The sequence below is a fragment of the Echiichthys vipera genome (assembly GCF_963691815.1).
Source record: "Echiichthys vipera genome assembly, chromosome: 1".
Classification (NCBI taxonomy): domain Eukaryota; kingdom Metazoa; phylum Chordata; class Actinopteri; order Perciformes; family Trachinidae; genus Echiichthys; species Echiichthys vipera.
The window spans coordinates 15,420,603-15,435,674 of NC_139826.1; the positions used below are offsets into that span (position 1 = coordinate 15,420,603).

General features: G+C 40.3%; 1 protein-coding gene across 1 annotated transcript; it reads right to left on the reverse strand.

Moving 5' to 3' along the window:
- Positions 1–4,820: 4,820 nt before the first annotated feature.
- Positions 4,821–13,111, reverse strand: chrna3 (cholinergic receptor, nicotinic, alpha 3; the record flags this gene model as incomplete). Its single annotated transcript, XM_083919783.1, is given in 9 exon segments — positions 4,821–4,949; positions 5,076–6,276; positions 6,596–6,705; positions 8,054–8,098; positions 10,696–10,835; positions 11,366–11,432; positions 11,435–11,506; positions 11,508–11,531; positions 13,079–13,111. Coding segments are annotated over 9 exon segments (1,821 nt in total).
- Between the last annotated feature and the right edge of the window lie 1,961 nt (positions 13,112–15,072).

Here is a 15,072-nt window from a genome sequence, read left to right on the forward strand (position 1 = left end):
GTGGTGTAGTGGTTAGCACTGTCGCCTCACAGCAAGAAGGTTACAAGTTCGCATACCGACCTCGGCCTTTCTGTGCGGAGTTTGCATGTTCTCCCCGTGTCTGCGTGGGTTTTCTCCGGGTTCTCCGGTTTCCTCCCACAGTCCAAAGACATGCACGTGTTAGGTTAATTGATGAGTCTAAAATTACCCGTAGGTGTGAATGGTTGTCTTTCTCTGTACGTCTCTATGTGCCCTGTGATAGACTGGCGTCCTATCCAGGGTGTACCCCGCCTCACGCCCGATGTCAGCTGGGATCGGCTCCAGCACCCCCGCGACCCCGACCCCGGGATAAGCGGTTGAAGATGAATGAATGAATGAATATGTCTTAATCTTAGGAATTGTAGATACCACAAATGTATACCATTTATTCAACTAAAATGTTTATGTTGTTTAAAAACAGAAGTCGGTTTCATCTTACGTGTGTAGAAGTGACGCTGAAATAATAATTTGTGTTAATATAAATTAATGTTCTTACTCTTCTTCCTCCTCCATGCTGAAAGAGCCTTCTGAAATTTGAAAAAAAGATTATAAATGTATTGGAGACTGAAATAATTAATTAATAATTCAATTTTATTCTATAATCCCTTTTGTCTTTCTGTTAATCAACAATAATAATTGTTTTATATAGCACGTTTCTTAAGAAAGTCACAAAGTGCATTGACAATTACCACAAGACATGTCATGATGACATTTTTTTTTTTAACAAAATAGCTCTTCAGGGATTATGATTAGGAGGACCACATACATGCATGTAAAAGCCATGATCTTTCATGTATTTTACATTTTGATCTAGATTTTAACCCCTTAGAAAAGAGAAATATATATATATGGAGTCCTACTGTATGGTGTCCCTAATGTTTTATACATCCTGAGAGAGGAATTGTTGGATTCAAACAGACCAGAATTTAGCCAGATTATGTTTTCTTTCGAAGTCATCATAAGTAATTTTATTATAAACTCCCCAGAGTCTGCCTTTACTGTAATTCATTTTCAACATACCATCTTGTGCTTCCAGATCCTCTCCCTCTGTCTGCACCTGCTGTTCCTCCACTGTGTCTGCATTTGCCTGCTGACTCGCTGCACTGTACGAAAACACAATCCGAGCGCTTTAATCAACTCAGCATTGGCAGATTCAGTTGTGCAGTTCACTGCAAACATCCTGCATATAAAAGAAAGACTGAGACCAAATTAATTTTTTGCTTATCTTTTTGGGAATGCTCTTAAACGAATCAGACAGCATCAATGAGACCAGATCAAAACTCACCATGGGTTGGACGACGGTGAGAAGCCTGAAATAGGGGTAAAACAGGATTTTAAAGTAAAATAAAGCATGCATACTGTATGTTCAAGTTCATAATGTGATTTGTGAGACAAGTGTGCACAGTACGTACTAAAGTATGTAGTAGTATACCAGTGTCATAAAGGATAGAAGTTGTACCTGAATACTAATGTTACAGTTTTACTGCTTTTTTACTGTTTACATATTATTATAGCTGGCATTTTTACTGATGCTTCATCCCTTTGCTGCACTGAAAATCTTCCCACTGTGGGACAAATAAAGGATTATCCTATATTAATTATAATGAATTAATTATATTTTAATTTGTCAGTTGATGCGAGCACTACTTTACTACAAAATGTGCACTCTAAAACTCCTTTTTCGATTTCCCTCTGATCATCTGACCTCCTTTGTTGATCCACCACAGGCACAGAGCAAGTAATAACATCAGGGATATCACTCCAAAAGAGTAAATCACTCGGAGGACCAAACTTGCTGCAAAGAAAAACAGATGTGATGAACATCAGTATCTTAAAAGGAAGTTTTGGTAATTTCCTATCAATTTGAAAAGAGAAAAAACTTGTTAATGAAATGAAAGCACCATCTCAAGCTCAGAAGCTTATCTTTCTTATTGCATTTTGTAACGACAAGCAGCTGACACCCTCACCTTTGACCTCGAGTAATACTGCGTTATTTCCATAGAGTGTTTTCTCATGCTCTTGGATGCATTTAGATGGCAGCACCACGCAGCTGTAATGGCCCGAATCCCTCATGACAGCACCTTTGATGGTGAAAGTCGCCTCCATCCGGATGACATTAAAAGCTTGCACTTGGAGGATGGTCTCATTCTTCCTCAGGTATGAGTGGATGAGTTGACATTCGCCGAGTGTTTGCAGGATGTCAGAAACAGTACACCTGAATGCAACACCGTCGCCCTCACTGACTGAAGATGGCCCAACTACTGAAATATCTGCAGGGAGAAAATTGGCTGTGCGGCAGGAAGGACAAAATAAGTGGAGGGAAATAACGTTGACATAATACCATAATATTGATGAAAAATCTTACATATAACCAGAATCTGAATCACGTTGTGTCCTCTCATAGCTACTTTGGGAAGCAAAGCATTCCTTGTGGAGTAAACACAGCTGTATTTTCCACTGTGATGAAGACCGACTCTGACTATGATGAAGGTGGTATCAATTTGATCTTGCTTCTGCTTCTTTGTATATATCCAGCTATCATCCTTACATAAATAAACATTAACCGTGATCTGTTTCTTGAACTCAAATGTGCTGCAGGTTACATAAAGGTCACTGTTCTCACTTATAGTTTTCTGCTGGGTCAGGATCCTTGCAGGAAATGTATCTGTAACATTGGGTTGTTGAAACAGAAACAGACATTGAATTGATAAATGATGCAATGCAAAACAATTACATTGAGACTGCAGCACACATGTGTTCTCCTCACCATTAATTTGGCTTGTGACCTGATATACAAGAGCACCTTAAAGAAAAAAAAGTCAAATTAATCCCTTCTCCTTATACATGCAAGAAAAGGTTCACTTAATTAGAAATGCAAACAATGAAATAGTTAAACATATCACTTGTCAATGTACTTACACAGAAGAATGGTGATTATATTCATAATTATAAGCAATATGACACCCATCGACTCCACAGCACCTTGTGAAACCCTGTACAGGCACCTATCAGGTTCTTGTCTACACCCACGGACAGCTGAAAAAATAAACATGCAGAAAATATAATGAACCACTTCCTGTGCATTCTGTGCTGTCTTCTGAATTTCTTTCCACTTTTGTTCCAAAATTAAACATCATCAGTTAAAAACTAGGCATGCATGCTTTTACTGAGCAATTGTTGGCAGGTAAAACTTGTATTTTTTTCCATTTCCCCCCTTTTCATAGCTAGTTTTTGTAGGGCGTTACTCCTCAAAAAGACTCACTGATACCTTTAGAAGCTCATTCGTTTTGTACATCCTATCTGTTCGGCAGATCTCCCTCCTGCAGATCAGCCACACACGGGTTCTGAGTGTGCTTTAATTAAATTCATTAACCAGGGGTTTCTTATCAGATGTGACAGAGAGCTAATACAGTATCTATCTGTGCTTCCCTGCCAGCATTCAATTAAATCTGGGCTGGATTTTCTTGTAATCACATAGCTCGCCATCTGCTCTGATTTTTAGTTGCATTATAAGAATCAGACAGTGACAAACTGAGAGTCAGACCTCATGCAGAGCGCCCAGACTCTTTCAGCACTAATACCCGCAGTAAATAACAAAATATCTGGTTTTGGTAGCTTGTACCGAACAGGGAGATTATAATTTAACAGCCATCAGAACACTTCATTCATAACTGGAGCAAAAATAAAAGGCCATGGCACCATATATCTTTAAGTACATGTAAGAGTTTGACAGCAACAGTCCAGTGGGTTGTTATCACTTAGCTATTAAGAGGCAGCACAGATCTTGTAATAAGAGGAGAAGATTTTATTTTGGCCAGGAAGGATGGTTAGACGAAGTAAAGAGAGGAATCCAACTAGATCCTTCATCACTCGCTCTCTATATTGATTGTGATCCAATAAGCTGAGTTAGCTCACAGGGGGCACAGAGGATGTAGACAGAGTAATAAACAGAGCCTGGGCACCGTGTTTGAAATAACATGTACATCCCACAGCTTTTGTTTCTAGTGTCAGAAACAGAAGATACAATAGAGTTCACTAACGGCTTTATAGAAGATTTTGAAAGATTTATTTACAGAAATATGCAGAAAAACAGAACTTAAATGTGAATACGTATATGTGCTCTTTCTCTTTGCAATTAGATTACTTTGTTGAATAGTTAGATGACATTTTCTCATGTCACCGTTTCCAAACGTCATGCTATCCAGATCAAACAACATTTCTGGTTATAAGTGGGAATATGTTCAGATATGTACAGAGCTGGTGACAAAATGGGTGACATATCCCTTTAAAACAGTCAGAAAGCCTTGTTATCAAATGTAGTAGCAAAGATTGACCACATGATGTCACTCTTTGAACACAGTCAACATCCTTGCATGGTTATTTTTCTGATATTTCCATAACACATAAATATATCGGCGTGTCAGTCAAAGTGGACGTAACATTTAAAGAAGAAAATGTTTTTATTGTTATGGAACAAAATAAATCAAATATTGAGCTTTCTGTTGGCATAATGGTTACATTGGTGAATGTATTTACCTACTTGCTTAATGTGAAATTAGATGCTTTAAGTTCAGTATATTCAATAACTGTTAGAATATATTGCAGACCAAGTTTCTACACAATTATATCACTAACCACCATGGTCTTTGTCATTGTTTGTTAAGCATGTCATCAGCATTGGAGAGTCCAGACAGAGAAATCTTTTCTTTTTGACTTTGGATCCACTCTGCATTGTTGCAACCATATCGAAAATCTTATATGTAATGAATGCTGTGCAGTTCCACAGTATTTGTTGTACTGATTCAAATGTCCTCCCCAAGTAATAGAGGCTGGAGGAAGAGGCCAGCTGTACCCAGTATGCACACAAGAACAAAAACCCAAAGGAAAATCCTGTCGATAACCATGGCAACGTACTTCCAGTCATCCTGAACCTGTGAAAGGATCACAATAAAAACATTCTCAATAATGTGGTGAAATTGTTATAAATACATTCAAGCTAATTCCTTATCAAGGTTTGATATCTATCATAATGATCTAGTGATTTTGTGAGCACTCACCTCCTTTGCTTCATTCTGTAGTCTCATGTTCTCTGCTATGTATTTGACACTCTCAATAGCCTCCCTGACCTCAGGGGAAAGTGGTAACAGGGACATTATTGCTCCCTCCAGAGAGTCAGAGCTGGAGCACTGACTCCCCCCTCCGACCCCGACAGCACTGCCTCCAGTCAGTGTCCCCAGGTTTCCCAGTCCTCCGCTCCTTCCCCCAGAGTCTGCAGGAAGTTTGAAGGCTCTCTGGTGCCAGCAGCAGTTGCAACGGCCCTCGCTGCACAAGAACGTTGAGCTTGCACCTTTAGCCAGGTCTCCACTTAAGCTATTAAGATTGGAGAGCTCTGTGTTGTTGAAAAGCTGCTGGCGGTTTGTCAGGCTGGACACCACACTGGAGGCCAGGGCCTGAGGTATGTGTTGCTTCTGCAAAGTACCTGATGAATGAATAGCACAGGGCCTTGAAGGCATCGTCTGAACACTGCTGGCCGCTGCCACCTTCTCGAGGTCCCTCTCTGGCCTAGTCATGAACATCACCCTGGGTAGCAGCCCCAGGAACACAGTCCGCACCCAGCAGGGCATAGTGTGGGTCTTTGGTGTGCGGTAGTGGACGTTCAACACAAAAACAGTGATGACAATAGAGAGGGTGACAAAGATCATGGTGAAGAGGAGGTACTCGCCAATCAGAGGGATGACTAGTGAGGTGGAGGGGATGGTCTCCGTTATGACGAGGAGAAAGACAGTTAAAGATAGAAGGACGGAGATACACAGAGTGATTTTCTCACCACAATCAGACGGCAAGTAGAAGACGAGCACAGTGAGAAAGGAGATCAGGAGGCAAGGGATGATCATGTTGATGGTATAGAAAAGTGGCAGACGCCGTATGTACAAAGAGTAAGTGATATCCGTGTAGATTTCCTCACAGCAGTTGTATTTAATGTCATGTTTGTAACCAGGGGCATCAATGATCGTCCACTCGCCACTCTCCCAGAAGTCCTTGAGGTTGATGGTGGAGCCAATTAGCACCAGATCGATTTTGGCCTTGTCGTATGTCCAGGAGCCAAACTTCATAGTGCAGTTCTGGTAGTCGAAGGGGAAGTAAGTGACATCAATCTTGCAGGAGCTTTTGAATATGGCTGGAGGGATCCAGGTAACGTCACCATTGTAACGAAGCAGGGCCTTTGTTTTGTCATCAACCTGGAAATCTCCAACTGCACTGCAGAGAGAGTGTAAGATAAAGGGTGAAGGAATAATAGAGGACAGAGTGAATGTTGGAGACAGACGAGTCATTGGAGATGAATAATTTAATCAACGGACTGTTGTGATATCAATCAAAAAAGATGCCTTGTCGTTTCATTACATTGTACCCGCAGATGTTCCTTATACACCCTCCTAAGAATATGCAAACAAAAAATTACCCATTATAAATGAGCAATGGAGAAAGATATAAGTTGTCATTGCCCAGCAATATTTTATTGTAAATGCACAAAACAATCAATGGAGATGTTGAGCCAGGTTTTTAATTTATTACTCACTTGTTGTAGAGCACAATGTCTGGCTTCCATATCCTGTTGGATGGCACTCGAATAAACTCAACGCCTCCAAAGTCCTTTGGATTCCATCTGAGTTTGTAGTCATTCCAGATCTGAAAAACAAATCATAATGATTGATTTAAATTAAAAACAAATCAGAGAAATTACACTGTCAGACAAATAATGGACAAATTCAAATTTTAATAAAAGATTTGACCTTTTGATGAAAAGTTAAGTGATCAGACATTGTGAAGGGGACATGGTAATTTAAAACCATATCCATCTCATGGTGGCACAAGAAGAAATGTCAAGGGATCTGCAAAGTCATTAGGCTTTGTCCTCTGGGACCATGAATAACCCTAACCCTTAGCCGACAATGCCTTCCTAGAGTGAACTGTCCCTTTAAAACAAAACGTGTGTCATAAACAGCTTTATAAAAGCTACAAAACTGATATAAAAGCAAGAGTACCCGTTGTTTCTTCCTGGTGATTATTGTAATGTACAACTCTTCTCTGACTTCTCAGCATTCTCTTGTGAAATGTCCCTCTTAAAATCAACGAAAAGTCGTCATCTCTGTGGCCTATAAACAGAGTTTACACAGTATGTAGTCTGAGAGGAGACATAATGGGCCACCAGTGTTTGAATCTTTTGACCATTGTTTTTGACCCCCTCTTGAGGATAGCCATTGTAAACAACAGTAGTCCAAAACAGCGTTGGTGCTTCAACTCGCTGCACCATAGAGCAATTACAGCTCTAACTACAACATGGCTCCAGCACAGATGTGTATTTTGCACAGCACTTGTAATGTGGGACCTGGAGACCTGCCCTGCCTCATTTGATTCAAAACTGGTTCACTGCACTATGCTTCATGGCAGCAGAGACACCATATGGGACTGAGTGAATGGCAAAACCATCTAACCATACAGCATGTATGGACTTTATTTTTGTTTTATACTTGTTCTTTGTGATAATGAAGTACAATTAAGTTTACCTAAGTTTAATCTTCATCATCAGTTTAATGTCCAGTGAGCTGAGGATGCTTAGAGGTGTCTGTCACACTTTTAAAAGTATTAAATAAAAAAAGATTATGTTTCTATGTATGTATGTATGTATGTATGTATGTATGTATGTATGTATGTGTGTGTGTGTGTGTATGTATGTATGTGTGTGTGTATGTATGTATGTGTGTGTGTATGTATGTATGTATGTATGTATGTATGTATGTATGTATGTATGTATTAAGACAACTGTCAAAAAAAGTTTAAAAAAATAAACGTAATATCTGTATATTTGGTTAACAAGATTAAGTAAAATAGGACTAGAAAGCTCTACGTGTTTAAAAAGTTTCCTTCCATGAATAATTCAACTTATCAGTCTAGTCCCCAGGAATCATATCTGACAGAAGGTTGGATCCATACTTGATGTCCTTGCTCAAGGTCCATTTCCACCATATATACTTACATGTCTCAGCCACAGATTTGTCTCCATGATCTGATTGACTTCATCCTGGAAACAGAGCAGAATTGACAATGACGACATTTAAGCAATTTTAAAGACACTGTACTCAATAGCCAGAACATTTATATACTTGTAGCAGCAAACACACATTTGCTATGTAAAACTATAGTGGAATAATAGCATCCTAATGGGTCCGCTTGCATGTGTATGTTAGTGCATGTCGCCACAAAAAATGTCGTAATTTCATGAACTGGGGTGAGAGCTGTGTAATCCCATCCCAGAAGAAAACTGTCACAGACAATCTTCAAATCCACTAGTGAGTATTGTTTGTTTGCTTTCCGCAGGGTCAGGCTTCTGCATATCCTGGACAAGAGGATTAAGACAGGCACACCTGGGTCCTCAAGGCCTGGAGCATAACCCACATGACAGCTGGAGCCAGGCGGTCACAGCACAGACTGCACTTTTATTCTAAGAACTCAGTGATATGGCTGGAGGAGGGGGACTAATGGGGGAGGAGAGATAAATTGTGGGGGTCAACTTTGTGTGGGACTTAGGGCCCGTCCACACGGAGACGCGTTTTCCTGTAACCGCACAACACACGCATCCTGCGTTATCGGTAACGGTATCTTTGGAAACCGGGTCCCAGAATTGAAAACGCCCCCATGCCGTTGTGATCTGGACGGTGTTAAACGATGCCGTCATCGCCCAACCTCTGGCCTTAAGCCTTCTGCGTTACATAACAACAGTTCTGCTGCGTGAGAGGAGAGAGACAGACCCTATACTATACTACTATACTAAACTGTACTCAGAGCAACTGCATGGGAATGTATTAGTCCGACCATATACTGTATTTCTCCCCTTTCCCTGATGATCTGAATAAGTCGCTAAATTGGTCGGTAGTCGCTTTTTATAAATAAAGTTGCTAAGAAGATCTGAAAAGTCGCTAAATCTGGCAAGAAAGTGCCCTCTTGTGAGTGCTTTTGTATGGGGAAGGGGCTTACGCTACCTTGATCTAACATGCCAGAGGCTGTTCACCTTGGAGACCTGCTGCCGATATGGGTACGGCCTCTCCCTCTCTCTCTCTCTCTCTCTCTCTCTCTCTCTCTCTCTCTCTCTCTCTCTCTCTCTCTCTCTCTCCCCATTTCCTGTCAATCTCCAGCTGTACTGAAAAACAAGCTAAAAATAATAATCTTAAAATAAAAAATAAAAACTTTTGCAAGAGAGTAAATAAGCACATTAGTCACTATTGACATTTGTCACTATTGAGAAGCACAGAGCCTGTTATATGATCCCTGATTGTGGGATGATGACGGAGCAACCTCAGGTGATGAGCTATTGATGGTCTAAATGAGCTGCTGTAATTGGTCTAGGCTGACCAATACCAATTGCATCTGGATTAGGAGCACCAGGTGTGGTGAGAATAAGAGTCATCCATCAGCATTTGGAGCGCGGCAGCCTGCTACATCAGCTGAGTTAAGGACAATACAACAAAATACTGTATATGTAATCTATTGGACATATCTAGATCCAGACATGTACTCTATACTTATTTAGTTCTTCAGAGAAATTAAAAAAAACAACAAGATAGCCTGTTGACAATAGGCACAGTAAAACAGATTGTGATTGGTGACAATGTGTCAGGCCTCACACTATCCATTCAAAGTGTATAATACAAACCTTGTATATAAGCTACAGCTGCATACACTGTGACCTTATTTTATACTATTGGCTGATGATATATCTTATTGAATATTATAATTTAAAGAATTGGTTACATTTTGGGAAATACTTTATGCTAAGCTAAGCTAACAAGTCTCTTTACTGTAGCTAATTTATTTACTGCACACACATGAAAGCGGTATTGATCCTCTTATCTAACTCTTGGCAAGAAAGAAAATATTTGGGTTCCTGAAAATGTCTAACTTTTCTTTTTAATGTAAATCAATTTGATGCGGTCAACACGGTATCTCTAAAGGCAGTTTTCTTGTCAATAACACGGAAACATGATTTAGGTTCAACACAAGCAGAAGGACCAATGATATAGAGAACTATACATCCAAGGCTATCAATTTTGTGAATGAAGCTGTCCTGCCTGTCCAACGCGAGCCTCTTTGCTTAATTGTCGACATCCTCTGCTCAAGACCTGTCTGAGTCTCTGTCTGCCCTGCCAGTCTGCAGTCAAGGAGCTCTGGTGAAACAAACCGTTAAATCCAGAGGTGCTCATTTGAAGTGGCAGTGATTGAGTGATAGAGGCTGCCTAAGCTGAAAGGTACTCAGACAGCTGACATTCCCCATCTTGTCTTGGCCACATAAACAGCCCCACTGTCCCCTCTCTCATCTAGTATGTAGTTCTCTTCACGGGATTCCAATCTAGGGGCTACATGTGCACTGGCAAGGACTATCTCAGGTGATAGCATCCCAATTCTCTAAAACTTTGTTCCCCAAAATCCACAAATTGACACGTCATCTATTTCTTCTCATGCTCAGAACCTCCAGATTTAATGCAGTTTATGTTATTTCTTGTTTTTTCTCTCAGGTCATGACTGCTCATTGGTGATAAAGTGGTGAAGCCATAACTCAAATGTGTTACTGACATCAGCACTTGTCATGGGAACAGTAAAAAAATCCTTTTGTAGGCTACTTACCACTTTGACCAGCTGTGACATGGACAGCTCGAACTGTACAATGACTGGGTCGGTCACATTTTCCACCGGCCGTATGTACTGGTTGTAGTTTGAGAATATCACAGAGAAGAGCTTGTGCTCTGCATCTGAACACGAGCCTCCTGAATAAGAGCAGAGGGTCAGACGTGGATCTGACACTGTAATGTGGTTGAGTTGGTTTTACAGTACAGCTTGGTTACAAGGTGACTACTAGCCAGATGATTGTTTGTTTATCATCAATCCAGGGAACAGTGCATGCCTTCATATTTAACTGATTTCACTAAACTGATTAGAATTAATAACCAATTTTTTTTGTAATCCCAAATTGTTACCTTCAATCATGCTTTGTTGGTCTGATTTATTTTAAGATGTCCTTCAGTGTAAAGAGGAATAAGTTAATTGTCAATAATACATACACATACATCCCTTTAAATTAAAAACATTTTGACATTCTGACTATCCTGTCAGAAAAACATCCTGACCATTTCATATTGTTTTTGTAAAGCCTAAAATAAAAAAAATGCATGATTAAGTATGTCAATATTTATTTTCATTAATTTTCGCATTATTTTCATTTAACCTACATTTAGGCAACAAGTAAATCAAATTATTATAATATATTATTATGTTGAAATAGTAGCTGTTTACTCACCTGTCAGAAGAAACAAAAGGAAGGAACACATGGGAAAAACGAAACAAAAAATAGCTTTCATTCTGTTTCAAATGACACATTTAAATTGTATCCAGGGTCAGCAGCAGCAGCGGTCCGCGGAGCAGACAGGAGGAGAAAGTGGGGAAGAGTGAAAGCGCGTCCACAGCTGTGGAGAGAAGCAGAGAGCAGAGAGAGAGGGAGGGAGAGCCACACTCAGGCACACAGTCACTGATAGGAGGCACAGTGCACTGCAAAAACTGTGCAGCCTATGGTGACCTGATCTGATAAAACCTGGAGAAAATTGCTCACTGCTTCAATTTCAGATCACAACTTGAGGTTTCCCAAGACAACATGTGTCTGCTTTGTTATAACAGTCAGCATACTGAAATTACATCAACACTTATTGGAACACAATACATATATATAGCCTACTATAGGCCTTTATGGTTGTTTTTTTTTGTTCTTTTAAAGACAGCTTCTAAATATGAGATATTTCTGTACTTCTTTTTTCTCTTGATAATGTCACTTGATTGTTGTATGTGAAAAAGGTGATGTCCAGGTCGTTTTGCGCTCACACAAGGGTGCCTTGTGTGTCAATTCCCCAGGATTAAGAGAGCCAAACTCATCATGAGGAGGTGTTTGGGTCAAACAAGCTAAGGACTTTCACCCAGGCGACCACAGTCCATGTTCTGTTTATGTCCCCTGAGTCGAGAGCATCAGTCTATAATTACATTACACACTCACTTATTTAATCCCCACCCATGATCTTTTCCTAACCCTAACCATGTGGGTTTGTTGCCTAAACCTAACCACGTGGTTTTATGTGAGTTCACAACATAAACATGTTCCCTGTGTTTAATACAGTGACCAAGAGTGTCATGCTTTTGATGCGCAGGGCTACCCAGTGCGGCGACCAGAAGCATTGTGCGTTTTACGTGCAGGGCTACCTAAGACATTGACAAGTGATGCCAGAGTCCTGAGCTGTATGTGATGAGTTGGGATGAGAACAGGTTGTGATATCCCATATTTTTGCACACCAATCAGAATTTAGCAGCATTCAAATCAGAACCTGATAGTTTACTGTAACTGTCAATCCAATCTGATAAAGCCACATCCACACGGTCTTGATGAAGCAGATTAGCTGAGCTTTTTACTGTTAAACTATAATAGCAATAGCCTACTTAAAGATATTTTGAACTCTGTTCTTTATTTTTTCATAAGTACGCCATGCTATAATAAAAATATTAACTAAAAAACTAAAATAAACTAAATTTTTAGCGGCTTAAACTTTAATCGGGATCCTTTTGGATCTATTGCATGCAGACATTTTGGCACTAGGTTGTGCAAAACAAACATTTCTCATGGCCAGTGAACATGGAACCAGGTTGAATTCACATATATTTTACATTCACAGTGTAGACGTCTATATTAAATTACCATATGGGCCTAGTCTTTAATTCATTAAATAAGATCAATAGCCACTGCATGTGTGCCACTGGGATGTGGTTTGGTAGGCCCTTGGTGGCAGTTTAAGAGCACAACAGAATTCTTATTGATTGATTGATTCTTTATTGATTTTATTTTTCACATAATATCCTGGTTTTTTTTTTGGTCAATGTCAATATCTGCGGGTAAGCCCAAATTTAATTGGGATGTAGCTCTTTCTTTGACTTTTCTTTTTTCTTTCTTTATTGACATTTCAGAGACAGACACATTTTTCTTTCCTTTCCTCAGCAGGGTGACCATGTGGGTTGACAGCTCTGTCCTTCAGGTGGATGAAGGAGAGGTCCAAGTGCTTTTCAGCAAACAGTGCCCTCCAACGAATGATAAATCCCTACGAGCACCAGAAATGCTGTTTGGTGTATGACCCTGGACTCTCAACTTTAAGTGAGGCAAATGAAAAGATATTTTTGCCCAAAGGGGATTAATACAAGATTTCATCATATGGAAGTAGAAATAAATGTAAATTTGACATTCGCTCTCCCAGAAAGCATATAACGAAACTAGGTTGGTTGTTTACCTAAACAAGACTTCAATTGAGACCCGGATTATTGGTGGAAATGCTTGAAGCTTGAGGCACATTGCAGTTTATGTTTTATGTTTTTTTAGACCTGATCAGAGTTTATAATGAGTGTGTATTGCGCTGGTAGAGTGAAGAGAATCTCTTTGAGCTCTCCCCCGCTCTGGCGTTCAGGTTTGAGTTTCTTTCTGCCTAAATCTTCTCTAGCTTCCTCTACCTTTACTTTTCAGATATAGTTTTGATCTAAAAATATAGGCATTCATGTCCTCTTTCAGAAAATGTGCTCATTGTACTGTAGCACTAGGACTTTTTTTTTTTATTCTGTGGCTAGAAGCAATAGGAAGTGCCTTCCTGCTCTCATTGGCCCTTGCGTACGACCATTTCCAAGCAAACTTCGGCATTTATCAATTTGGACGTGAGCGGGAGCTACGATCAAATCTCACGTCAGGTCTGAGATCGTGTATGCAAATTTGAGCCTGTGCATTTGCGGTGCAGCACAGCAAAATCTGGATGAAAATAATGAACAAACCTCAGCTGTCATTAAGCATAAGCAGTCACATATTAAGAACAGATAAAAACGGATTCTTAAAACTAATAAAAAGGATAAAAAATTGTGGTTGGAACAATTGATTGTACTCATGCGCGTCTGAAGGCACCATCCATGAATGATTACGCATTCATCAATCGCAAAAACTACCACTCGATAAATGTACAGGTGATTAGTGATGCCAAGCTATCGCTTTTCAGCGTGGCGGCCAGGTGGCCAGGGGGAACACACAATTCTTTTATATTTCAAAACAGCCCGGCTCCAGCCCCCCGCGACCCCGACAGGGACAAGCGGTTGAAGAAGAATAAGTGAATGAATGAATGTGTTGGCGCGCGGGTGCAGGAATGCGCACTGCAGAGCCAAAGTCATCTCCTCGGTTAGTGGCTACCCTCGATAAATTGCATTAAACCAAACAAGGTATCAGATGATTAACATTTTGGTATGGTTCTTCTAAGTGACAATGGTTATCCCCTAACGGAATACCTAATAACCCCGCTGGCAAACCCCGCTACAGAGCAGGAGCGCAGGTTCAGCAGTGCGCACACATGCACACGGGTCACAGTGGAGCGCTGCTTCGGGTTAAGTGCCTCCGTTATTCTTTTCCATACAGCGTTTTTATGGGCCCCTTTTATTCCACTCTTAAGACTGCCAAAAAGCACATCTTTATTTTGCTCCATCTCAGATGTCAGGATGCCGATCTGATGTGTCGGAAAAGTTTCTTTTCGTACCAGCGTTTCTCCTCTTCATGTTTGACCTCAGTGGGCGAGGCCTCCGAACCAGGAATATTTAAGGGCGTAACGTGTTAATGACGATCGAATTCAGCCGCCGCATTTATTATTTGTACGCTGAGATTGGTCAGATACGAATGTTTCATAAATCACATGTGTGTCCTGTTGTACGACCAATGCTGCGCTCAGATCTGCGCCCGTTTTCACACAAGATTGATAAATGAGGGCCATTGACCCAATGTTCAAATTTGTTCAACCGAACGATTGGAGAGAGAAAACTTCATGATTTTAAAACTATGCTTTATCAGTCATTTTTAACTTTTTCCACGCAATAGGTAATAGGCAATAGGTCTCGATGTTCTCACAGAGCTGGCCTCTGATTGGCTCACACAGAGCTGGCCTCTGACTGGCT